This window comes from Chelon labrosus (genome assembly GCF_963514085.1).
Source record: "Chelon labrosus genome assembly, chromosome: 4".
NCBI lineage: Eukaryota > Metazoa > Chordata > Actinopteri > Mugiliformes > Mugilidae > Chelon > Chelon labrosus.
Window position 1 is genome coordinate 1,319,575 of NC_140340.1, and position 25,775 is coordinate 1,345,349.

General features: G+C 40.3%; 1 protein-coding gene and 1 pseudogene across 2 annotated transcripts in view; both read left to right on the forward strand.

Annotated features, from left to right (window-relative positions):
* Positions 1–615: 615 nt before the first annotated feature.
* Positions 616–10,316, forward strand: LOC311486865 (annotated as a pseudogene). The gene is made up of 2 exons: positions 616–2,176; positions 8,940–10,316. The product of its transcript is annotated as an uncharacterized misc_RNA (transcript).
* Positions 10,317–21,574: 11,258 nt separating this feature from the next.
* The window catches only part of LOC311486866 (zinc-binding protein A33-like), a gene marked incomplete at its 5' end in the record, with an annotated part of 55,061 nt that continues 50,860 nt past the window's right edge, over positions 21,575–25,775 (forward strand). Inside the window, one exon of the mRNA XM_084542883.1 lies at positions 21,575–22,927. Within this exon, the coding sequence (XP_084399009.1) occupies positions 21,575–22,927 (1,353 nt within the window). The remainder of the gene's footprint in view (positions 22,928–25,775) is intronic.

The following is a 25,775-nucleotide window of genomic DNA, read 5'->3' on the forward strand; positions in this document are numbered from 1 at the left end:
ACCCTGGCTACAGGGCCCTGGCTAGCTACTGGTTTATTTTCCATGGTGTGGAGCCTCGCAGAGGAGTAACTAAAACATGTATCAGGACATGCAGGAGAAAGAAGGAGGAGCAGAGGCAGACAGAGTAGTCATGGCTAATCGCTCAAGTTAACAGACCAAAGTTGATAAGATTGAGAGATTATGTGAGGTTCAAAAGGAGCTATGGAGGACAAGTGGTTGAGTAGAAAGATATGTGAGAATTCCCCACTATAAACAGAACGTTTTTGTGAAATGTGTGTAAAGAAGTTAAACCAGTCTGCAAGCAGCAACACCACACGGTGCAGAAGCAGGAAGTGACGCAGTACGCTTACTCACGAGATGGACGTCAAGGAGGGAAGCAGTCGTTGCTTGTATGAGACTTGATACGACATATCCAAACACTACCTGGCCAAAAAATAAATAAATAAATAAATAAATAAATCTCCACCTGGGTTTAACTAAGCAAATAGGTAGGAGCCAGCTATTGGATAATAACTGAATGGGTGATTATCTTTCAGCTGAGAACAAGTTATTTAAGCCCAATGCAATGAGTAGCTTCTCATTTCTTCAACAACCATGTCTAAAGACACATCCTGTGGTCGTGGAAAAGATGTTAGTCTGTTTGAGAAGGGTCAAATCATTGGCATGCATCAAGCAGAGAAAACAACTAAGGAGATTGTAGAAACAAAGCACAGCAAACAACACAACAATGAAACACACCTGATCTGAAATATATGTTTCTGCAGTGTAACCATGACTGACTGTACTTTGTGTCTGCTGTGTTTCAGCTTCACTCAGAGACTAAATGGCTTCCAGATTAGAGGAGGATCTCTGCTGTCCGGTCTGTCAGGACGTCTTCAGAGATCCTGTTCTTCTGTCATGTAGCCACAGCTTCTGTAAAGTCTGTCTGAAGAACTGGTGGAGAGATAAACCAACACACCAGTGTCCAGTTTGTAAGAGAAGATCTTCTAGAGATGATCCACCTTCAAACTTGGTGTTGAGGAACCTGAGTGAGTCCTTCTTACAGAAGAGAGATCAGAGATCTCCAGAGTCTCTCTGCAGTCTGCACTCTGAGAAACTCAAACTCTTCTGTCTGGACCATCAGCAGCCAGTGTGTCTCGTCTGCAGAGATTCAAAAAAACACTCCAACCACAGATTCAGTCCCATCGATGAAGCTGCAACAGAACTCAAGAAGAACCTTCAGGAAACTCTGGAGTCCTTAAAGAAGAAGTTAAAGGTTTATGAAGAAGTTAAAATAAAGTTTGATGAAACAGAAAAACACATCAAGGTCCAGGCCCGACACACAGAGAGGCAGATTAAGGAGCAGTTCAAGAAGCTTCACCAGTTTCTAGAGGAGGAAGAGTAGGCCAGGATGGCTGCACTGAGGGAGGAAGAGGAGCAGAAGAGTCAGGTGATGAAGGAGAAGATGGAGACTCTGAGCAGAGAGATAGCAGCTCTTTCAGACACAGTCAGAGCCACAGAGGAGGAGCTGAGAGCTGAAGACGTCTCATTCCTGAACAACTACAAGGCTGCAGTGGAAAGAGTCCAGCGCTGCCCCCTGCTGGATGATCCACAGCTGCCCTCAGGAGCTCTGTTAGTCCAGGCCAAACATCTGGGCAACCTGACCTTCAACATCTGGAACAAGATGAAGGACATGGTCTCCTACACTCCTGTCATTCTGGATCCAAACACTGCTGGAACAGAAATGATCCTGTCTGAAGATCTGACCAGTATGAGATTAGGAGATAAACAACATCTTCCTGATAACCCAGAGAGGTTTGAGTAATACAGGTCTGTCCTGGGCTCTGAGGGCTTTTACTCAGGGACTCACAGCTGGGATGTTGATGTTGGAGATAACATAGCATGGACACTGGGTGTGTTAGCAGAGTCTGTCCAGAGGAAGGGCGAGATAAAGTCTGGATTCTGGGGATTATGGTTCCATGAAGGTAAATACTTAACAGAATCACCACCAGCTCCTCCCACTGTTCTCTCAGTAAAGAAGACGTTCCAGAGGATCAGAGTGAATCTGGACTGGAACAGAGGAAATCTGTCGTTCTCTGATCCTGATACTAAAACACACATACACACCTTCACACACACTTTCACTGAGAGGATGTTTCCATACATTGACACTGGGGATAAAGTGAAGATATTACCAGTGAATCAGATCAGTTAGAGATAAACAGGATGATTATAAATGTGTATTGGGCTGTAACAACTAATCAATGTCAGTGATTATATAAATTGTAGTTTTGTCGTCATGGTGTTGGGTCAGTACGTCACTGCAACCAATGAAAACACATTTAATATCTGGTGGTGGAAGTAGATCATTGTGTTTAGAGTTTAAGACATGTTGAAGCTAGAGATGATAACTTTCTTTATAAAAGGACCTGAAGCAAGCAGTTGATGTGAGGAAACCCACCAACATCTCAGAACTGAAGTGGTTCTGTTCTGAGGAATGGGCTAAAATTCCTCCAAGCTGCTGTAGACCACTGATCAGCAGTTACCAGAAACATTTAGTTACAAGGAGGTCACAGCAGATACTGGAAACAAGGAGGAAATGATATGAACACATGATTCATTATCTTAAATAAATAAATACATTCATTCATTCATTCATCTTCTATACCCGTTTAGTCCTGTTTAGGGTCACAGGGGTCTGCTGGAGTCTATCCCAGCTGTCATCGGGCGAGAGGCAGGGGTACACCCTGGACAAATCGCCAGTCCATCACAGGGCCAACACAGAGACCGACAACCATTCACACTCACACATTCACACCTACGGCCAATTTAGAATCACCAATTAACCTAATGAGCATGTGTTTGGATTGTGGGAGGAAGCCGGAGTACCCGGAGAGAACCCACGCAGACACAGGGAGAACATGCAAACTCCACACAGAAAGGCCAGCCGGCCCATGGATTCGAACCAGTGACCTTCTTGCTGTGAGGCATCAGTGCTAAAAACCTCTCCACTGTGCCGCCTGAATAACTACAGTTGTATAATATTTCTGTTTCATGTGTTTAATTAGGTTCTTTGTCTACTTTCAGGATTCATGTGAAAATCTGTTGATTTTTTGATTCATTTTAATGAAGAAATGCAGAAAAAAACATAAAATATATAAAAATATGGAATAAACATGAGATTTCTTGTGTGTATATTTAAACATATGTCTAATATGAGGAGTGTGATGGCTGCACCCACAGTCACACAACAACCTGTAATATGTCGGTAATTTTGTTAGGTCAATGCAACAATGCTACGACAAGGGGGAGCCAGGACGACTGGTCAGCGGGGGGATGCCACCATCACCCCCACAGTTAGAGATTGGGTACCCACCCCCAACAAATACAAACAGAGTCAGTAGTACAAAAGCTGTTGACCTGAGTATGAAGATTATGGCCCAATCAGAAACCTGGAATACTGAAGCTGACTTGTAAAGTACCTTCAGAAGATCTGCTAGTAGATGTGAATGCTGCACTAACAACTGGTGTCGACATTGTAGACTACAAAATGCCTTTAACTGTTTTTTGTTTGCTCATGCTAGATATCGTCCTATTAGACAACATGACTTTTGCGTGAAGATATGTCGCTATAATCTCTTTGCATAAAGTTGAAGATGAAGTGTAGCCTAACGTTACCTAACAAAACAACAACGAACGAGTCTGACAAAAAAGAGAGGAGGTTTGTTGCGCTTCTACCGTTAGCTTTCAACACACAGAGAAAGTATATTACCTATTGCTGGTGAGAAAAAAAAATTGGGAGACCTCTATTTCGATCATTAACCGTAACTTCGGAAACAAAACAAATTATCTTATCAGAGTCGGCCATGTTTCTTGTTTATAGGGTTGCCAACTTCCTGAAAAAAAATAAGGGACACCTTATGGCAGGTCCGGCCGACCCGATTGCCTTCACCCTTCCTGGCGTGGTGAATCTTTTTAGCCCCTTTTTTTGTGAGTCAAACTATTTTTTTAACTCAAAAAAAGAAAATACAGAGGCACTCTAAAGTTGAAAAAGTATCAAAAAAAGCCTTTAATTTAACATGGCAAGGACTGATTAAAAGCACATGAGCCTACGCGTTGCGGCCATATTGGCCTTCATCAGGGCATTTTTTAACTATTTGACTCAAACCTGAATTGAATTAGATGCATATTTTTGAGTGACATGAACACATGGAAAACTAATTATTATCCAGCAATTCCCTTTAATACAAAATAACAAAATTCACTGAATAAAATAAGTATCTCTTTTAAACAGAAACCTGTCATGCTTAACTTAAAATAAGTTAATAATAAAACAATAGATATAAAGCAGAACATTCATCCAGTAATAGTGCTAATTTTTAGTGCAATAACGAAAGTGCAAACAGAGTCTGTAGAAAACTTATAAACATCGTAAACATATTTGTGCCTCAAAGGCTATAACTGTATGCAACAAATTGGTCTAGGGTTCCCCTAGTTTTGTTGTCCCTTATGCTTCGCATGTGCCCACCACTGGAAGCATGTTGCTTTAGATCAGTCAGTCCACCATGGGCTATGGAAAAAGTGCGCCGGCACACTGTGCAGTGCGCTTTATAGAAGTTATCGCACACTTTTTCCACCCAGGTGTTATCTTTTTCCCAATCCTCTCTGTATTTCTGCATTCTTTTCTGCTTTTTTCTTGGAGTACAAATCGCATTGTTGCTTGAACTTGGTGTACTGCCCCTATAATCAGTGTCGGCGTCTGTGTCACTGTCACCCATGCTGCTTTGTTGTCTTCCGCTATCTTCTCCGCGAGCGACAGTACCTCAACCAATGGGAGGAGCGTATTCTGTATCGTCATACTCGTGTGTGAATGTGCTGTCAGCTCATTGGTCACAGAGAAGGACAGGGCCTGGGAACAAGTTTACCGTAAATTTTCATATAAAGCGTCCTGTTATTCATTTTCCATTGGCATTTTACTGACTATTTTTTGACTCTCACAGTAATACGGGACAAAGTGCGTCCTTTTTCAGCTCAATACGGGACGGGTGCTTTTATTTCTAAATACGGGACGATTCCGTTTTTCAAGGGACGGTTGGCAACCCTACTTGTTTATGTTCAACTTCGTTCTCCTGGAACCCTTTTAAGTCGCATCTAGCACACTCCAAGTGGGATAAATCCGACATCCCAGCTTTCTGGACTGCAGCATTAGTTCCTGCCGTCTACCTGTAGAGGTCAGTGTATCTGTTGTTCCTGTAGTGTTTCTGTAGTTCCTGTAGTCTTTCTGTAGTTCCTGCTGTCTACCTGTAGAGGTCAATGTAACATCACTTATTTATTCATCAGCGTCAAAATCAACTCGTAAACCTTGAACTCTATTCACTTTCTGAGCATCTTTATTATCAGTGTCGCAAAATGAAATATTTTCACCTTCAGTTCTTTTTCCCCTTTTTCTCTTTTTTGTTTTTCTTTGCTTTGAAAATTAAGCAGCAGCAATTTCATTTCAGTTCACTTAAAAATGAAAATCATTTTTATCCATCAATGTCAGAACTATTTGTTATTACTTCTGGTTTTCCTTGAAGGGAAAGTAAAGGTTGGGCCAATAAAAACCAAAGAATAAATAAAAAGACATTTGAATTTGATCATTTGGTCTCCAGGAAATAATGAAATCAATTATTTGAATTTTCTGATAATTATAAAAACATAAAAACAAACAACGAGTATAAAGAAAACACTTGCCAAATGTTTTGATGATAAATTAAAGACTTCCAGTCCTTCCATATAATAAATAAATAAAATGTAATGTTCTCAAAACAACCTGGGAATGAAGTACACAACAACATATGTGATTATCTGAACATTAACAGGTGATTTCTCTCTAAATGTGCAGCAGTGAGCGATGACCACTAGGAGGCAGCATCAGCTCCGGTTCCCTGGTCTGAGTCCAGTGTTTGCTCTGCAGGGTTGACCTGGAACCATTGAGCAGGGCGGGTCTCTCTTTGCTCGGCGCTCAGAGATGAAAAAGATCTGAAGCCAAACGGTGAATGGTGAGAGACGTAAAGCAATCAAACCTGTTCTGGGCCAAAGAAAAGTCCAACAAACAAAGAGGAGGGAAAAGACACAGCTGTTCTCACCCTCAGGACGCCATGTTTGTTTGCTGTCATTTCTCAATCTCTGGATTTCTCTCTGTCGTCGTCATCTCTGTATCAGCTCCACTATTTCTGTCAGGAGGATTAATTACGTCCTGATGTACGACTGAGAGAGGAGCTGATTGGTTCTATATCAGTAGATAGTTCTGGTTTATTTTAGATCAAGATAGATAGATAGAACAAAAACAACTGTTAGTGTGTATATGTACCTCAGTGTTTTCACAGCCAAAGACAAACATGCAGCTTAGCTGGGGGACATTTCATTAGTAAGCAGAGAAAGACCAGGGGCCTCATGTACTAACAGTTGCGTAGATTTCCTTGTAAATCGTGACGTAAGGTCAGATTTAGAAGCATTTCGAAGCACATTTCCTTTGTACATCCCGATTGAGCGTACCCGACTCCTCCCTGTCCACGCCCCTTTTAAATATGCAACTCCCCGTCCACGCCCATTTTAAATATGCAAATTATATTTAAATTGACCCTGCACCTGAGATTCTCCTCTCTGGAGACGCTACTCACTGGAGTGGAGATGCGCAAAAATGTGTTCTTTGACACGCTGCCACCGTGTTGGTTACTTGCATTTGCGCATCACGTATGATCTGTACATTGATCTAATGAAAATGTTTCCTGTTGACATTTACAAATTCATGCGATGGCGCTTTTATATCAATGTGTGTGCAGTCGATAGCTCTGATTGCATTCAGAAAACCGTCTCTCGCTGCAGATTGCTCTTTACTGTTGACCTGTTCAGCTGCATTGTATGGGAATCTGATATACCTGGCTGACATGCGGATAACTCCGTCCCACACTGCTGGCATGGCTCTGCTCAGGGTCGACCGGGTCAGTCCCGATCGGTCGGAGTAATAGTTTTCACATTGATGACAGTTTCCCGACATCACCTCTAAGTGTCGCCAAAGGATCGACATCTGTAGAATCCTACTTACGCCAGCCACGTCGTTGGCGTACGGACATACAAAATTCCCGGACATTTCACTCTTGATACATCTGAACTTTTACGTGAGCGAGTACTTACGTAACGTTTTTGTACTTAAGCAACGTTCGTACATGAGGCCCCTGGAGAGAAGAGAAGGCGTAAAACTGAAGAAGTATTTCAGTCCAGAAGAGGCTCTAGAAATGATCGTGCAGCCTTTATCTGCCAGAGAGCTGCAGGACTCATCTGAAGAAGACACAAGCTTTGAGGAGGAATCTGACGTGGACCACTCACTGGAGTCCTTCACTTCTGAGAGTGCCTCTGACCCTTCCTCTGAAAGTGGAGAGGACACTGTGGATGATGTCCATCCTAACAGTGAGTGGACAACAAAGAATGGACAAGTTTGGTCTCCACCTCGTGCTGAGATGCTACGTTACATTCAGACACCCACTAGCATGATGTCAGGGACCACAGGATTGGCCATCATGTCTGAAGATGGATGGACCAGATTAACATCTGTGTTGATGAGCAGCTGGTACCCTTCAGAGGTCCCTACAGTTTCAGACAGTACGTCCCCAGGAGGCCAGCGCAGTACAGGTTAAAAATCTGTTTCTCTGTTTACAGGTCACATGTTCTGTTGTGTTCTCTTTTGTTGGTCTTTTTCAAAGTTGTTTCAGTTTGTACAATAAACGTTCGTATTAAAGTGATAGAATACTGAAAACTATAGAAATTTGGGTAATTTTGAGCAGGTTTGAAGTTCTTTAAGTGATTTATTGAAAGAAAAATGCAGAAGAATATTGATGTGTGAGGATTTTATGGCATATATTCTTGCACATGTGCATTTTTGTCCCTGAGGTGTCCAGAGGGATCAAAATGCATCACGAGAGTATAAATGACATGTGAAAGTGATAACTAAATAAAAAAAAGTGAAAAAAAAAAATGTAAAAAAATACCAGAAGAGGGCGTAGGGATTAAATTTAGACAAACCAGGAAACATTTAATTCCTGTTCAGTTCAGTTCAGCGACACAAGGACGGTAAGATTCACCTTCATTATACAGATGGGACTTAAACTAATGGGGGCAGTTACTGGAGGGAGTACCACAATACTACAGTTACTGAAATACTTCAAATAAACTGACTTCTGACTAAACAATACTCAAATACTCAAACTGGAAGTAAAGAAACAGGCGACGTGGAGGAAAGTCTGTTCCTGCTTTCTGTGCTGTCTGGTGTGTCGTGAAAAGAAGGAAGTTGAATGTTTACATATGTGTTTTAAAACTTTATTTTGACCAGTATTATTATAGTTATTATGTGATTGCTGCCAGCTGTTAAATAACCTTAGACAATCTAAGAAGAATACACAACTGGACCAAAGGATACGACACGTTGCAACGTGAATGTCAACACCTTCAAACAACAGCGTGTTTCTGATTTGAATTAGTTGTGAATCTAAAATACATAATAATACACGGTAAAACAATCATAACAACCTGAGTGAAATGAAGATTGAGATTATAAATCTTATAGAGATTATAAATCCATTCCAGGTGATGTTTATTTGTAAATAGAGTCGAACTGAGATCTGATAACAAGAGGTGATAACAGCTGAGACGTTTGTGGAGACAGATTGGTAGGTGTGAACGGGTCTTTTGTCTACATGTGGACTCTGTGCATGTTACTGACAGAGTCAAAACAGGAACAGGAAGTTGTAGAAATCATGTGAATTTTAATGAGAACATAAAATAAACATCCTCCTTTACTGAGAGCTGTTACAGCAAACAACACAACAATAAAATAAACCTGATCTGAAATATATTTCTCTGCAGTGTAACCATGACTGACTGTACTTTGTGTCTGCTGTGTTTCAGCTTCACTCAGAGACTAAATGGCTTCCAGATTAGAGGAGGGTCTCTGCTGTCCGGTCTGTCAGGACGGCTTCAGAGATCCTGTTATTTTGTCATGTAGCCACAGCTTCTGTAAAGTCTGTCTGAAGGACTGGTGGAGAGATAAACCAACACACCAGTGTCCAGTTTGTATGAGAAGATCTTCTAGAGATGATCCACCTTCAAACTTGGTGTTGAGGAACCTGTGTGAGTCCTTCTTACAGAAGAGAGATCAGAGATCTCCAGAGTCTCTCTGCAGTCTGCACTCTGAGAAATTCAAACTCTTCTGTCTGGACCATCAGCAGCCAGTGTGTCTCGTCTGCAGAGATTCAAAAACACACTCCAACCACAGATTCAGACCCATCGATGAAGTTGCAACAGAACTCAAGAAGAACCTTCAGGGAACTCTGGAGTCCTTAAAGGAGAAGTTAAAGGTTTGTGAAGAAGTTAAAGTGAAGTTTGATGAAACAGAAAAACACATCAAGGTCCAGGCCCGACACACAGAGAGGCAGATTAAGGAGCAGTTCAAGAAGCTTCACCAGTTTCTAGCAGAGGAAGAGGAGGCCAGGATGGCTGCACTGAGGGAGGAAGAGGAGCAGAAGAGTCAGATGATGAAGGAGAAGATGGAGACTCTGAGCAGAGAGATAGCAGCTCTTTCAGAAACAGTCAGAGCCACAGAGGAGGAGCTGAGAGCTGAAGACGTCTCATTCCTGAACAACTACAAGGCTGCAGTGGAAAGAGTCCAGCGCTGCCCCCTGCTGGATGATCCACAGCTGCCCTCAGGAGCTCTGATAGATCAGGCCAAACATCTGGGCAACCTGACCTTCAACATCTGGAACAAGATGAAGGACATGGTCTCCTACACTCCTGTCATTCTGGATCCAAACACTGCAGATCCAAAACTGATCCTGTCTGAAGATCTGACCAGTGTGAGACGAGGAGATGAACAACATTTTCCATATAATCCAGAGAGGTTTAATTATAACTGGTCTGTCCTGGGCTCTGAGGGCTTTAACTCAGGGACTCACAGCTGGGATGTTGAGGTTGGAGATAACACATGGTGGACACTGGGTGTGTCAGCAGAGTCTGTCCATAGGAAGGGACTCATCGAGTCTGGATTTTGCGGAATAAGGTTCGATGAAAGTAAATACTCATCATATTCACCACCAGCTCCTCCCACTGATCTCTCAGTAGAGAAGAAGCTCCAGAGGATCAGAGTGAATCTGGACTGGAACAGAGGAAATCTGTCGTTCTCTGATCTTGATACTAACACACACATACACACCTTCACACACACTTTCACTGAGAGGATGTTTCCATACATTTTAACTATGGATAAAATCCCAGTGAAGATATTACCAGTGAATCAGATCAGTTAGAGATAAACATTATGATTATAAATGTGTATTGGGCTGTAACAACTAATCAATGTCAGTGATCATATAAATTGTAGTTTTGTCGTCATGGTGTTGGGTCAGTACGTCACTGCAACCAATGAAAACACATTTAATATCTGGTGGTGGAAGTAGATCATTGTGTTTAGAGTTTAAGACATGTTGAAGCTAGAGATGATAACTTTCTTTATAAAAGGACCTGAAGCAAGCAGTTGATGTGAGGAAACCCACCAACATCTCAGAACTGAAGTGGTTCTGTTCTGAGGAATGGGCTAAAATTCCTCCAAGCTGCTGTAGACCACTGATCAGCAGTTACCAGAAACATTTAGTTACAAGGAGGTCACAGCAGATACTGGACACAAGGAGGACATGATATGAACACATGATTCATTATCTTAAATAAATAAATACAGTAGTATAATGTTTCAGTTTCTTTATCTACTTTCAGGATTCATGTGAAAATCTGTTGATGTTTTGATTCTTTTTAATGAAGAAACGTAGAAACAATATAAAATATATAAAAATATGGAATAAACATGAGATTTCTTGTGTGTATATTTAAACATATGTCTAATATGAGGAGTGTGATGGCTGCACCCACAGTCACACAACAACATGTAATGTGTCTGTAATTTTGTTAGGTCTGGTCGTTTGTTTCAGTCTGTTCTGTTTAGTTTTTCAGTTACATCCTGAGTTGTTCTGTTAATTTGACCTCTTTTATGAGCCCAGAACCTTAATTCATTGTTTGTAAATGACTTCTTTTTACATTTTGGGTAAATAAAATCCCTTTTTTCTTTAAACCACCTGAGTATCCTCATGCTTTGGGCCAGCTCGGTCTCTCACAAGGAGTTATATGAGACATAATTACAAGTATACAGGACATATGACAGGAACAAAGACTTTGCATGGAAACGAGCTGATGATAATTCGTGGTGTGAGTCGGACGCTGAGTTTTTGTTGGGAACAGCGAAGGCAGCAGAACCCCGCTGAGGTTGTGGACCAACATCCAACAATGACCACAAACAACGTGGCTGTCAGAAAACAACACGTCCATAAACTACAACCACAAGGCTGCAGTAGATCTCCAACCACAACCGCTCCCAGACAGTAGGCGTCCTGCAGCTCAATTATTAAATCACTGGGACTCGACATGATGAAGATGTAGAGAGGTGGTTTCATTCATGATTTCATGGAATTACAGTTTTTATTTTTGGTTTTGTTAGCAAATAGAGACCATCCATTCACCTTTTCTACGTGGACGACGTGGTTACTGCGAATATTTCATGTATCTGCAGCTCTTAAGAAATAAAACTCAGTTAGCAGCCTCTTGGATTAACCACGGAAGATGCAGAGAGCTTCGACTGGAGCACCTTTATGTCTCTCCTTTACCATTGGCACTCTGACACCGTGAAAACGGACAAAAATACAAATGTCATAGTACCTTATTTCCACAAACAATACATAGAGGTCACATCCACATTTTTAAACCCAATGAAAGTTGCATGAAATTAGCTTTTGAAACCACTGTAAATTGCAACTCCTAAGTGTAACATCACTTATTAATTCATCAGTGTCACAATCAACTCATGTAAACCCTGAACCTTTTACTTTCTTAACATATTTATCGTCAGTGTGGTAAAATGAAATATTTTCACCTTCAGTTCTTTTTCCTTTTTTCTCTTTTTTGATTTTCTTTGCTTTGAAAATTAAACAGCAGCAATTTCATTTCATTTCACTTAAATACGAAAATCATTTTTATGCAACAATGTCAAAAATATTTGTTATTACTTCTGGTTTTCCTTGAAGGGAAAGTAAAGGTTCGTCCAACAAAAAAACAAATAATACATAAAAAGACATTTGAATTTGATCATTTGGCCTCCAGGAAATAATGAAATCAATTATTAAAAATTTCCATCCATCGGGTGCAGGACAGTTTTTTCCTACCTGCAGTGCGTCTGCTGATCAATGCCAGTTCTAATGATAGATAGACTAATGACACTTGATATGGATCAGAAAGAATGTCAAATGTGTTTCAGGCTAACAGACTCTGTTCTGATCTATTCATTTGGAATGAAACACTCCTGACAAAGCTCCACCCCAAACTTTATTTAACCTGAGAAAAACCACGAAACCGTTCAGTTCAGTTCAGTTCAGTTCAGTTCAGAGACACGAGGACAAAAATACGGTAAGATTCATCTTCAGTATACAGTTGGGACACAATACAATACTACCACAATACTACAATACTGAAATACTTCAAAAGAAACTGGCTTCTGACCAAAAAAAAATACTCAAATACTAAAATTAATGAAATACACGGAGGAAAGTCTCTTCCTGCTTTCTGTGCTGTCTGGTAGGTTGTGAAAAAAGGAAGTTGAATGTTTACATATGTAATACATTTTAAACTGTATTTTGACCAGTATTATTACAGTTATTATGTGATTGCTGCCAGCTGTTAAATTACTTTAGACAAATACGTAGTGTCAATAACAATACAAATTGTCTCAAGACGCGTTACAAAATCGAGTCTGAAACCACGAGGAGCAGTTAAGTTGGTTAAGTTTCGTTTCTCTGCCAAGTGAGTGGGCGAGTGAAGCGCCAATCTCATCGAAGAGAAAACACACATGCTCTTATTCTGTTGTCGCCTACAGGCAATCTAAAGACGAAAAAAACTGACCATATTTTAAAATTTAGACCATTAATCATAGACACGAATGTCTGTTTTCTTCTAGGTGAGCTGTGAGTAACGTTATGATATGAATCTCACTCAGTACAGTGCTTGCGGGCAGCTCTTGGCTTCACTCGTGGGTTCGTGGGTTCGTGCTGTCTTGTGGTCGGGCACACAACTTGATTATTACTGCATGACTAGTAAGAAATAAGAAATTAGGGGACAAGAGCTCTGTGCCAGAAAGAAGAAAGTGGAGGATAGGAGCTTGGTGCAAGAGAGAAGACAGTAGAAGACATGTGCTCAGTGCATCGTCGCCCAGCAGCCTAAGCCTATTGCATCATAACTAAGAGATGGTTTAGTCCAGCCCTAACTGTAAGCTTGATCAAAAAGGAAAGTCTTGGTCCTGACCCTAAAAATAGTGAGTGTCTGCCTCCTGAACCCAAATCTAGGAACCACAAGTAGGACTGAACTTTGAGATGGAAATGATCTGTTGGGATGATATGGTACAATGAGGACTTTCAGATACGCAGCTAGGATTTTAAATACTATTATAAAATTTAAAGGGAGCCAATGAAGAGAAGCTAAAACTGGAGTAATATGATCTCTCTTGCTAATTCCTGTCAATGCTCTTGCTGCAGCATTTTGAATCAACTGGAGGCTTTTTAAAGAGCTATTTGGAGCCAGACAGTAATGAATTACAATAATCCAGTCTGGACGACACAAATGCATGAACTACTTTTTCAGCATCACTCTGAGACAGGATGTTCCTAATTTTGACGATATTACGCAGGTGAAAGAAGGCAGTCCTGGTCACTTGCTTTATGTGACATTTAAAGGACATATCCTCATCAAATATAACACCAAGGTTTATCACAGCAGTACTGGAGGCCAAGGTAATGCCATCCAAAGAAACCACGTGATTAGATAATAAATCTCTGAGATGCTTAGGACCAAATACAATAACTTCTGTTTTGTCTGAGTTTAAGAGTACGAAATTACAGGTCATCCAAGCCTTTATGTCTTTAAGGCATGCTTGGAGTTTAACCAACTGATTAGTTTCATCTGATTTCATAGATAAATATAGCTGGGTGTCGTCTGCATAGCAATGAAAGTTTATGCTGTGTTTTCTAATAATCTTGCCTAATGGCAACATTTATAACGTGAAGAGTATTGGTCCTAGCACAGAACCCTGAGGAACTCCATAACTTACTTTTGTATAAGTAGAAGAATCATTGTTGACATGGACAAACTGTAATCTGTCAGACAGATAGGATTCAAACCAGTCTAATGCGGTTCCTTTAATCTTGATCTCACTTTCAAGTCTCTGTAGTAAAATATTATGATCAATAGAGTCAAATGCAGCACTAAGATCTAGCAGAACAAGTATAGAAACAAGTCCACTGTCTGAAGCCATGAGGAGATCATTGGTAACTTTAACCAGAGCTGTTTCTGTACTATGATGAACTCTAAAACCTGACTGAAACTCTTCAAACAGACCATTCTTGTTTAAGTGGTCACACAACTGATTAGCAACAACTTTTCCTAGAATTTTGGAAATAAAAGGAAGGTTGGAAATCGGTCTATAGTTAGCAAAAACATCTGGATCTAGAGTGGCTTTCTTGAGTAAGGGCTTAATTACAGCAATCTTAAAAGACTGAGAAACATATCCTGTTAATAAAGATAAATTTATCTGGTTCAATATGGAGGTGTTAATTAGTTGGGATTGGATCTAGAAGGCAGGTTGATGGTTTAGATGCTGTAATTGTTGAAGAAAGCTCAGGAAGATCTACTGGAGAGAAGGATTCCAGATGTTGATTAGGTCTTACAAAAGTTTCTAATGTCACTGTACTTATATCTTTGACAGCTGGAGGAAGGATGCCTTAAATATTTTCTCTAATTTTATTAGAGCTTCTTTACAAATACAATTTTATTAGTAAAGAAGCTGATGAAGTCATTACTACTGAGGGCTAAAGGAATAGATGGCTCAACAGTGCTGTGGCTCTTTGTCAGCCTGGCTACAGAGCTGAAAACAAATCTGGTCTTGTTCTTGTTTTCTGCTGTTAATGATAATAATATAGAATAATATGCTGTTCTAATATTACTGAGAGTTTTTTATAAGTTGTTAAACTATCTTTCCAGGCTATGTGAGCTTCTTCAGAATTAGTGGAATGACAGATTATTTCCATCTTTCAGACTGCCTGCTTTGAACTGATCGACTGTGAATTATACCAGGGAGCTAGCCTGCTCCCATTCATCACCTTCTTTTTCAGAGGGACGACTAAGTTTAGAGTTGTACTAAGTGATGCTGCAGAGCCATTAACAAAATAATCCATTTGTGTAGGAGTTAAATTGTGGTTGCTGTTGTCCACATCATTGACACATGGCACTGAGGTAAATAAAGAAGGAATTAACTCCTTATATCTAGTTAGTTAGTTAGTTCTAAGAACTAAATCACATAAAAACTCAGAGAATTCAGCTAAAAACTCAGAGTAAGGAGCAGGTGGGCGATACACCACAACAAATTGTGTCTGGATGAGGAAGACTTAGAGTAAGGCTTTCAGATGAATTAAAGCTCTGCTTAGGTCTGGGATTAATAGATAAATCAGAGTGGAAGATTGCTGCCACTCCTCCTCCTCTACCTGTGTTTGGAGGAATGTGATAATTGCTATGACTGGGTGGTGTAGACATCATTTAAAGTAACATATTCATCATCCTGCAGCCACGTTTCAGTCAAACTAAATAGATCAATCTGATGATCAGTTATAAAATCATTCACTACAAGAGATTTATACCAGAGAGATCTGACATTTAATGTTATGGGACATGGCCGGTTAATAAAATCAACCATATACCTAGAGATGAGAGCAGCACCCACTAAAGTGGTTTAGATACCATCTCCCCTAATCAGACCAGGCTTTCCCCAGAAAGTGTTAATTTGAATTTCATTTATTGAGGGATAGCCCCTTCAGATGTCGCATCTCATTTTCGAGGGGATCCTGAGTACACAAGTAACACAAGTAAAAAAAAAAAAAAAAAGACATGCAGAGAAAATAAGACACACTGAACTGAGTATTGGAAGACTATACTCAAAATAAAAACATGAACAGGTTGTTCTGACAAAAGAAAATAAAGATGACCTAAAGCAGTGAAAGGAGGTAATGGATCTGAAATGAGGAGGAAGATTATTCAAGTAAGATGGAGCTTTATATTGGAAAGACCTGCGACCAATTTCTTTAAAAATTCTGGGTACAAAAAAGAAGGGGTATTGCATATGTCTAAGTGAATAACAGGAACTAAATGGTATAAGAAGTTGACTTAAATAGGAGGGACAGTGAGAGTGAATGCAATTAAAGATGAACAAAACCCAGTGAAACCGTCTTCTATTGTTAAGATGCAACCAATTAAGTGATTCGTACATAAAACAATCGTGAGTTTTAAATGGACACCTCAAAATAAATCTACATAGGGAATTATAAACAATATTGAGAGGTTCAATGTAGCTGTTGAATGTGTTTTGGTAAACAATATCAGCACAATCAATGATAGGGAGAAGAGTGATTATTCTATTTCCAACATCAAAAGTAAAACACTTGATAGAGCGATACAGTTGACTGAGACATCCATAGGTTCTCTTAACTACAGAGTCAATATGAAGTTTAAAGGAAAGTTCCAGGTCAAGCCAAAGTCCAAGATATTTGAAGGAGCAGACAGTCTCGAGAAGGGAACCATCCTTAAAATTAATTTGCAAATTGTGGGGATGTAAGTGATTGTAACGTGTATGAAATAACATGCTGCAAGACTTATTGAAAAAACATTTTTGAATCTAGTCTGACTGTAAAGTATTCTGGATTTGAGATAAACCAGTGTGAGAAGTATAAATACCAGTATCATCAGCATAAAGATGAACAGAACATTGAGCATTGAGAACATACTTGGTAAATCATTAATGAAAATGGAAAAAAAGAAGTGGACCTAAGGTAGAGCCTTTGCGGAGCACCCTTTTCAACAATTAAATAAGCAGACTGAAAACAACACGTTGATGCCTTTTATGAAGATATGATTTAAACCACAGGTGTCAAACTGATCCATGAAAGGGCCGCTGTGGCTGCAGGTTTTCATTCCAACCATGCAGCAGCACACCTGACTTGGCTCAATCAATCAACTGAACTGCCTTCACACAGTAACTTCAGGTGTCCTCTTGATTGGAACAAAAACTTGCCAGCCACACCCACGGCATGGGTGCTGCATGGTTAGAATGAAAACCTGCAGCCACAGTGGCCCTTTCACGGATCAGTTTGACACCCCTGATTTAAACCAATAGAGAGTGTATTGTGAAAAACCAAAAGAATATCTTGTCAAGGAGGAGGTAGTAGTCAACCATATCAAAGGTTTTGGAGAAATCAATAAATATTGCACCGGTGAGTTTGCCTTTATCAAAGGAAGAGAACACATCATTAGTGAATTTTAAGAGAGCTGTAGTAGTGGAATGCTTGGATCTTAAGCCTGATTGAAATGGAGAAAGAATATTAAATAAATTTAAGTACTGCGATAGTTGAATAAAGATGAGTTTCTCAAAAATTTTAGCAACAGAACAAATGATAGAGATTGGACAATAGTTATTCATATCAGTTGGATCTCCAGCTTTGAAAAGGGGAGTAACTTTGGCACATTTCCAAATGGAAGGAAGTGAGCAAGTAAATAATGAGAGATTGAACAGTTCTGCAAGGGGGTTCATTAATACATCTGCAGCTATTATAAGAAATTTGGCAAACATCAGGGCCAGCACTAGGGCTGTGTTTAAGCTCACGTATGGTGTGAAAAACATCAATGGGAAGGATTTTGCTAAAGGAAAAAGAGATATTTGAGAACGGGGTTATGGGAATAAGCTGTGTTATGAAAATTGTTGAGTTGGGAACCACAGATGGATGAGAAACGTTGATTAAAAGACTGGAAAATGAGTGGATTGTGATAATATTAGGTTGGTAAAGAGTAACCCACTTACGAAGGGACTGAATTTTGGAAACAAGGCTTCTAATATTAAGATGAATCATTTTTAAACCCTTAGCTGATTCAATTATGCCAGAGGAACCAATGAAAGCAACAAGTCAATAAAAAAAGGAACAAAATTAGTTGAGGAGAAGAGTGAGGGAAGTGGAAGAGCAGCAAGCAACATATGAACAGACACCACGAACACAGAAGGTGTGCACACAAAGCACAGCACCTAGACATACAAACATAGCAAGATGGTAAAACACAAAACTAACACACACTGAGAAAAAAAATGAATCACAATGAGGTCAAACAACTGACCAGAATCATGAAGGCCCATCGGTTTTGGATAATAGGCCAAAGCCATATTCATAACTGTCTGCTTCATTGAAAAGTTTTATAAATGTAGCTTAGAGAAATCAAAATTAGGTAAACAAAAGTCAGAGAAATAAGAAAGTAGGCTGCAGCTAGTCAGTATCTATAATTGCCAGATAACATGACTCTTCAGAGAAGTTAGTGCAGCACAGTAAATGTAAGAGTGAAAGAAAGATCAACCCTCAGGGTGATCACGAGAAATGACTTTGGGACACACACAACAACATAGAGGGGGAAGTAAAAACAGTCATTACCGTAAAGCCAAGAGAGTCAACATGAAGTTATAGCGAGATGACTGCACCAACTCCGTGGCAGAAAAGAAGCGGACCAAAACCAAAAAGTTTACCGTTAAGATAAAGAGTTGATGGGGGGTTCATCGGAGGCAAGAAAGCAGCTTCGCTAAACTTTTGTTCAGTACCGTCGATACACACACACAGATGCAGGGATATCGGAGGGAGTACTTGAGTTTCAGCTCGTGGAGCCCGCAGTTTACCTGGTCGAAGGACTGGCGTCTCCTCGTCAACTCAGCACTGTAGTCAGGATAGATGAAGATACGACTCCCATTAAATGACAGCTCCTTCTTATCACGGACGATACGAAGAATCTTTAACTTATCCTGAAAGTGCAGCAGCTTGATCAGAATGGACCTTGGGCTGGATCTGTCATCCTGACGGAAAGTAGGAATGCGATGAGCCGGTGGAGTGGGGAAGTGCTCCTGGACCAGAAGTTGAGGGATCAAGCGGGCCATGAACTGGAGCATATCATTGCCTTCGCAGGGTTCTGACAAAGCGAAGATTGGCAGACCTACTCCCGTTCTCCAGGTCGTCAACTTTAGTCACGAGATAGGAATTATCCATTTCCAGTTGATTATTCCAGGTGGTGATTTCACTTAAAATATCCTCATTGGCTCCAACACGGTGTTAAAGTTGTGCAACGTGATCACCAAGAGTAGATGAGATTTGGATGCTATTCAATTTGGAGACAATAGGATGCACTTTGGAGTCGAAGTATGCCATCAATTCAGATTTAGACTGCAGGATGGAGTCAGAAGTGATTTTCAACTGGTCGATGAACTGATCCATAGTGTGGCTTTGACTTTGCGAATGTTTGCAGGGGAAATTAATGATCAGTCCAGACAGCAAACCAGATTAGTCCAATAACAAATAAATGAAAAAGATTATTTAGAAATAATGAGAAAAGAAAAGGCAAACAGACACCGGTACAGCAAACAGCTTGCTCATGTGCGGCCATTTTGACTTCAATATTCGACTGCAATACGATTATCAATGAGGGTCACGTGGTTTGTTGGACACCACCTAGATAACCAGCGACAGAATGACGACATGCAAATGCACATGTCATCATTGGTCAGATTGGGCAGGGGTCCAGAGAAAACTATGGAGTCTGACATAGTTTTTGCAAACTTACACACCAATTCCACCTTAAGTTTAGTGACCTCCGATTGACGTAACCGGGTGTCGTTACTGCCGATGTGAATAACAGTTTTATCATATTTAACCTTAGCCTTAGCCAGCAGTTTGAGGTAAGATTCAGTGGTGCCCACTCTGGCATCTAACAAAGGTCACTGGATTCTCTATCTTCACGTTCCGCAAAATAGAGTCGTCAAATACCAGAGTTGGTTTCTCAGCAGGTGTGTTACCGAGTGGGGAAAATCGGTTTGAAACGTGAAGAGCTTGGTGGTGATCCATGGGCCGGGAAGCACTATGCTTCCTTCATACCGTCACCCAGCCGCCCTGTTTCTTGGCTGCTCTGGACAGCTAACAGGAGCTATGCTAACAGGAGCTACACTCAGTCGGTCCGCCCTGGCTACAGGGCCCTGGCTAGCTACTGGTTTATTTTCCATGGTGTGGAGACTCAGGACATACAGGAGAAAGAAGGAGAAGCAGAGGCAGACAGAGTAGTCATGGCTAATCGCGCAAGTTAACAGACCAAAGTTGATATGTGATATGTGAGAATTCCCCACTATAATCAGAACGTTTTTGTGATATGAAAGAAGTTAAACCAGTCTGCAAGCAGGAACACCACACAGTGCAGAAGCAGGAAGTGACGCAGTACGCTTACTAAGATGGACGTCCAGGAAGGAAGCAGTCCTTGCTTGTATGAGACTTGATACGACATATCCAAACACTGCCTGGCCAATAAATATATATATATATATATATCCACCTGGGTTTAACTAAGCAAATAGGTCGGAGCCAGCTATTGGATAATTACTGCATGGGTGATTATCTTTCAGCTGACAACAAGTTATTTAAGCCCAACTGATGCAATGAGTAGCTTCTCATTTCTTCAACAACCATGTCTAAAGACACATCCTGTGGTCGTCTGTTTGAGAAGGGTCAAATCATTGGCAGAGAAAACATCTAAGGAGATTGTAGAAACTACTAAAACTGGGTTAAGAACTGTCCAACGCATTATTAAAAACTGGAAGGATAGTGGAGAAGCATCAGGGTAAGAAGAGAGGCAGATGAAGTGATGCACCCATCATGCCTAGTGTCTACTGTACAAGCCTGTGGGGGCAGTGCTATGATCTGGGGTTGCTGCAGTTGCTCAGGTCTAGGTTCAGCAACATTATGTGTCCAAAGAATGAGGTCAGCTGACTACCTGAATATACTGAATGACCAGGTTATTCCATCAATGGATCATTTTCCAACATGACAATGCCAGGATTCATGGGGCTCAGATTGTGAAAGAGTGGTTCAGGGAGCATGAGACATCATTTTCACACATGGATTGGCCACCACAGAGTCCAGACCTTAACCCCATTGAGAATCTTTGGGATGTGCTGGAGAAGGCTTTGTGCAGTGGTCAGACTCTCCATCATCAATACAAGATCTTGGTGGAAAATGAATGAAACACTGGATGGAAATAAATCTGGTGACATTGGAGAAGATTATAGAAACAATGATACAGAGAATGAGCTGGAATCAGAGATAAAGGAGGTCCAATCAAATATTAAAGTGTGGGACCTTTCATTTATTGTTTTTTTGGCCAAGCAGTGTACATGATAAAAGAACTTTAATGTTGAAGTGTGTGAATAACAGACAATTCTCGTCTCATCCGCCTGAGAGCTGGAACAGCAAACAACACAACAATAAAACACACCTGATCTGAAATATATTTCTCTGTAGTGTAACCATGACTGACTGGACTTTGTGTCTGCTGTGTTTCAGCTTCACTCAGAGACTAAATGGCTTCCAGATCAGAGGAGGATTTCTGCTGTCAGGTCTGTCAGGAGGTCTTCAGAGATCCTGTTCTTCTGTCATGTAGCCACAGCTTCTGTAAAGTCTGTCTGAAGAACTGGTGGAGAGAGAAACCAACACACCAGTGTCCAGTTTGTAAGAGAAGATCGTCAAGACATGATCCACCTTCAAACTTGGTGTTGAGGAACCTGTGTGAGTCCTTCTTACAGGAGAGAGATCAGAGATCTCCAGAGTCTCTCTGCAGTCTGCACTCTGAGAAACTCAAACTCTTCTGTCTGGACCATCAGCAGCCAGTGTGTGTCGTCTGCAGAGATTCAAAAAAACACTTCAACCACAGATTCAGACCCATCGATGAAGCTGCAACAGAACTCAAGAAGAACCTTCAGGAAACTCTGGAGCCCTTAAAGAAGAAGTTAAAGGTTTGTGAACGAGTTAAAGTGAAGTTTGATGAAACAGAAAAACACATCAAGGTCCAGGCCCGACACACAGAGAGGCAGATTAAGAAGCAGTTCAAGGAGCTTCACCAGTTTCTAGACGAGGAAGAGGAGGCCAGGATGGCTGCACTGTGGGAGGAAGAGGAGCAGAAGAGTCAGATGATGAAGAAGAAGCTGAAGGCTGTAAGCAGAAAGATAGCAGCTCTTTCAGACACAGTCAGAGCCACAGAGGAGGAGCTGAGAGCTGAAGACGTCTCATTCCTGAACAACTACAAGGCTGCAGTGGAAAGAGTCCAGCGCTGCCCCCTGCTGGATGATCCACAGCTGCCCTCAGGTGCTCTGATAGATCAGGCCAAACATCTGGGCAACCTGACCTTCAACATCTGGAACAACATGAAGGACATGGTCTCCTACACTCCTGTCATTCTGGATCCAAACACTGCTCATCCAGGACTGATCCTGTCTGAAGATCTGACCAGTGTGAGAGGAGGAGATGAACAACATCTTCCTGATAACCCAGAGAGGTTTGATTATAGCTGTTCTGTCCTGGGCTCTGAGGGCTTTAACTCAGGGACTCACAGCTGGGATGTTAAGGTTGGAGATAACACATGGTGGAGACTGGGTGTGTCAGCAGAGTCTGTCCAGAGGAAGGGACGCATACGATCTGGATTGTGGGGACTATGGTTTCATAAAGGTAAATACTCAACATATTCACCACCAGATCCTCCCACTGATCTCCCAGTAAAGAAGAAGCTCCAGAGGATCAGAGTGAATCTGGACTGGAACAGAGGAAATCTGTCGTTCTCTGATCTTGAAACTAACAAACACATACACACCTTCAGACACACTTTCACTGAGAGGATGTTTCCATTCATTGGAACCAAGGATAAAGTGAAGATATTACCAGTGAATCAGATGAGTTGGAGATAAACATTATGATTATAAATTTGTATTGGGCTGTAACAACTAATCAATGTCAGTGGTCATATAAATTGTAGTTTTGTCGTCATGGTGTTGGGTCAGTACGTCACTGCAACCAATGAAAACACATTTAATATCTGGTGGTGGAAGTAGATCATTGTGTTTAGAGTTTAAGACATGTTGAAGCTAGAGATGATACCTTTCTTTATAAAAGGACCTGAAGCAAGCAGTTGATGTGAGGAAACCCACCAACATCTCAGAACTGAAGTGGTTCTGTTCTGAGGAATGGGCTAAAATTCCTCCAAGCTGCTGTAGACCACTGATCAGCAGTTACCAGAAACATTTAGTGACAAGGAGGTCACAGCAGATACTGGACACAAGGAGGACATGATATGAACACATGATTAATTATCTTAAATAAATAAATTAATGTAGTAGTACAATATTTCATTTTCATGTGTTTGATTAGGTTCTCTTTAATTACTTTCAGGATTTGTGTGAAAATCTGTTGATGTTTTGATTCATTTTAATGAAGAAATGTAGAAAAAATATAAAATATACAGTGCAAAAAGTCTAACATTGCTGTTGTTCGTTTAATGTGTATTTTCGTGCTCTAATAGCCTAAAATTATTAGTTTTTTCATTTAAACTAAACGTTCTAATTTATTTATTGTTGAAACTATTTTTTTTCATATGGATACAATATAAATTTCCAGCAGGACACTGAACTGAATGTATTCATTTGATCAAAGCATTTTTATTAGATTAAGCATGATTTGATTTGATTTCACTGAACATTCAGTCGCGACGGTTCACTCCAGACCCTCGATCCAGGCTGCGACACAGAAGAACACAACGAGCAACATTGATACTGGTAAGGTAAAAACATTAAACTTTGTCTACCGTTCCATTTTTTTCCAAGTATACCTGACTGGCCTTGACTCTGGCCATAATCTCAGCACTCCCGCTTGATATCTTATAAATGCTAACTAGCGCTAACATTAGCATTCTTCAATCAAACTATAAAGTTAACTTACGTTAGCCGTCCTCTGGTCGTGGGTGGGTTATGTTATCACAGTTCGCTAACTAAGAAATAAAAGCAATCATTTGTAAATGTAATGTTATTTTGTGGCGGCATTGATGGTAGCTAAAGTTACCACGTTTAAGTTAGTTAACGTTACAGCTAATGTTATGTTCGTGACTTAAAATGCGTTTGTTCTGCTTAGTGTTTTTATTTGTTAACAGTGGCGCGAAGAGCCTAGCAAATGTTTATTTGCTGACATTACTGTCTTAAAGTGCTCTGTGTTAAAGCTATTGAAGATAGTAGCCAACCATGACATGCTAGCTTGTCAGGAAGGGGTTAACGCTCCAAAGTTTGTTGTTGTTGTTGTTGTGTTTTTGACACTTGACATGTGGTAACGTTAGTTAATCCCCAGGTTCAAGCTGCAAACTTGACTGATGGTTATTTCTGCTGTCAATAGCATAAGGGCATCTGTGATCTTTTATTCACCCTCCTAATTATCTTGTGTTCAGTATTTATCAGCCATAATATTACAAGGCCCAGCTAGTTCTTGCTGGTAATGTTCATTTGCGACACTGTTAACAGAATTTACATGTGGTAGAAAAGTACCTTCCCTAAAATCATAAAATAAAGTATATCTGTTTATGTTAAAAGTTGGGTAATTTGTGCATCATGATAGTAGCTAACACACTTGATGGCTAACTTAAAAACTAAATACTGTATTCTCTTTCAACTTAAAGGAAGCAGCCACCAATCAGTCGTGTTTCTGCTGTGCAACCATGTGCATTTGGAAGCTCCTGCCAGTGATCATTGCTTGTGGTAAGTTCTATTTACAGTGTCATAAGGATATTATGATCTAACATGAAATCTGGAGATTTCTGAAACAATAACATTTTTTTTTCTTCTTCTTCTTTTTTTTAATGCAGGAAAATGAGGTTGAAGAGCTGGAACAAACCATGGTGATCGTTATCACTGAGAAAGAGTATTCTCCATCCACCCAAAGACATTAAGATTGTCATCGAAGGAACAGAGGTCCTGAACGAGTTGCCCTCAGTTGCAACAGCTTTTGTGTTTAGTTGACAGTAAGGCTTACACCTGAATAAGAAAATGTATGTCCTGGTAAATTTGCCATGGGTACTGCATGATGTCTTAGGAGTTGTGCTACTATACTGCTCGATGATTTGTCTTCTGATGACATCAATAGTCTTGTTTCTGGTGTTCAGCTGAAGAAGACTGTTTATCTTCATACATTTGAAACACATGTTCAGTGTTGTCAATTTATGGAACAATAAATATGAATGTGTTCTTAAGAAAAGTGTTCTGAGGAGTCATTGATCAAAATGTATTAAAAGCAATTTTTTTTTTAATTTGATTTACTATACATTTCAATGACAACGTTACTTTTTTATTTGCTCCAACCTAAAATAATTAGATTGCTCCAACCTTTAAATAGTGGTAGATAGATCGACAACTTTATTGATCCCTTTGGGAGGTTCCCGCGGGGAAATTGACATCTCCATCGCATACAGCACTGTCAGACATACATGTAGGAAACAGTACAATAAGCCCAAATACCAAAACACCCAGTAAAGAATAATAATAATAGTAATAAAAATAAAAATAAATATTGTGACGACTGTACATAAATGGTTGTTGCATAAATATAGAAGTACCAGGTACATCGTTATTGCACATGTTGTAGGTTAATTAGAAAAGTCATTCAGCCCCTTTCTTTATTGTCCTCCTCCCCCCAAGTGAGTGGTGGTTGAACAGTTTGATGGGACGGGGGACAAAGGAGTTCCTCAGTCTGTTA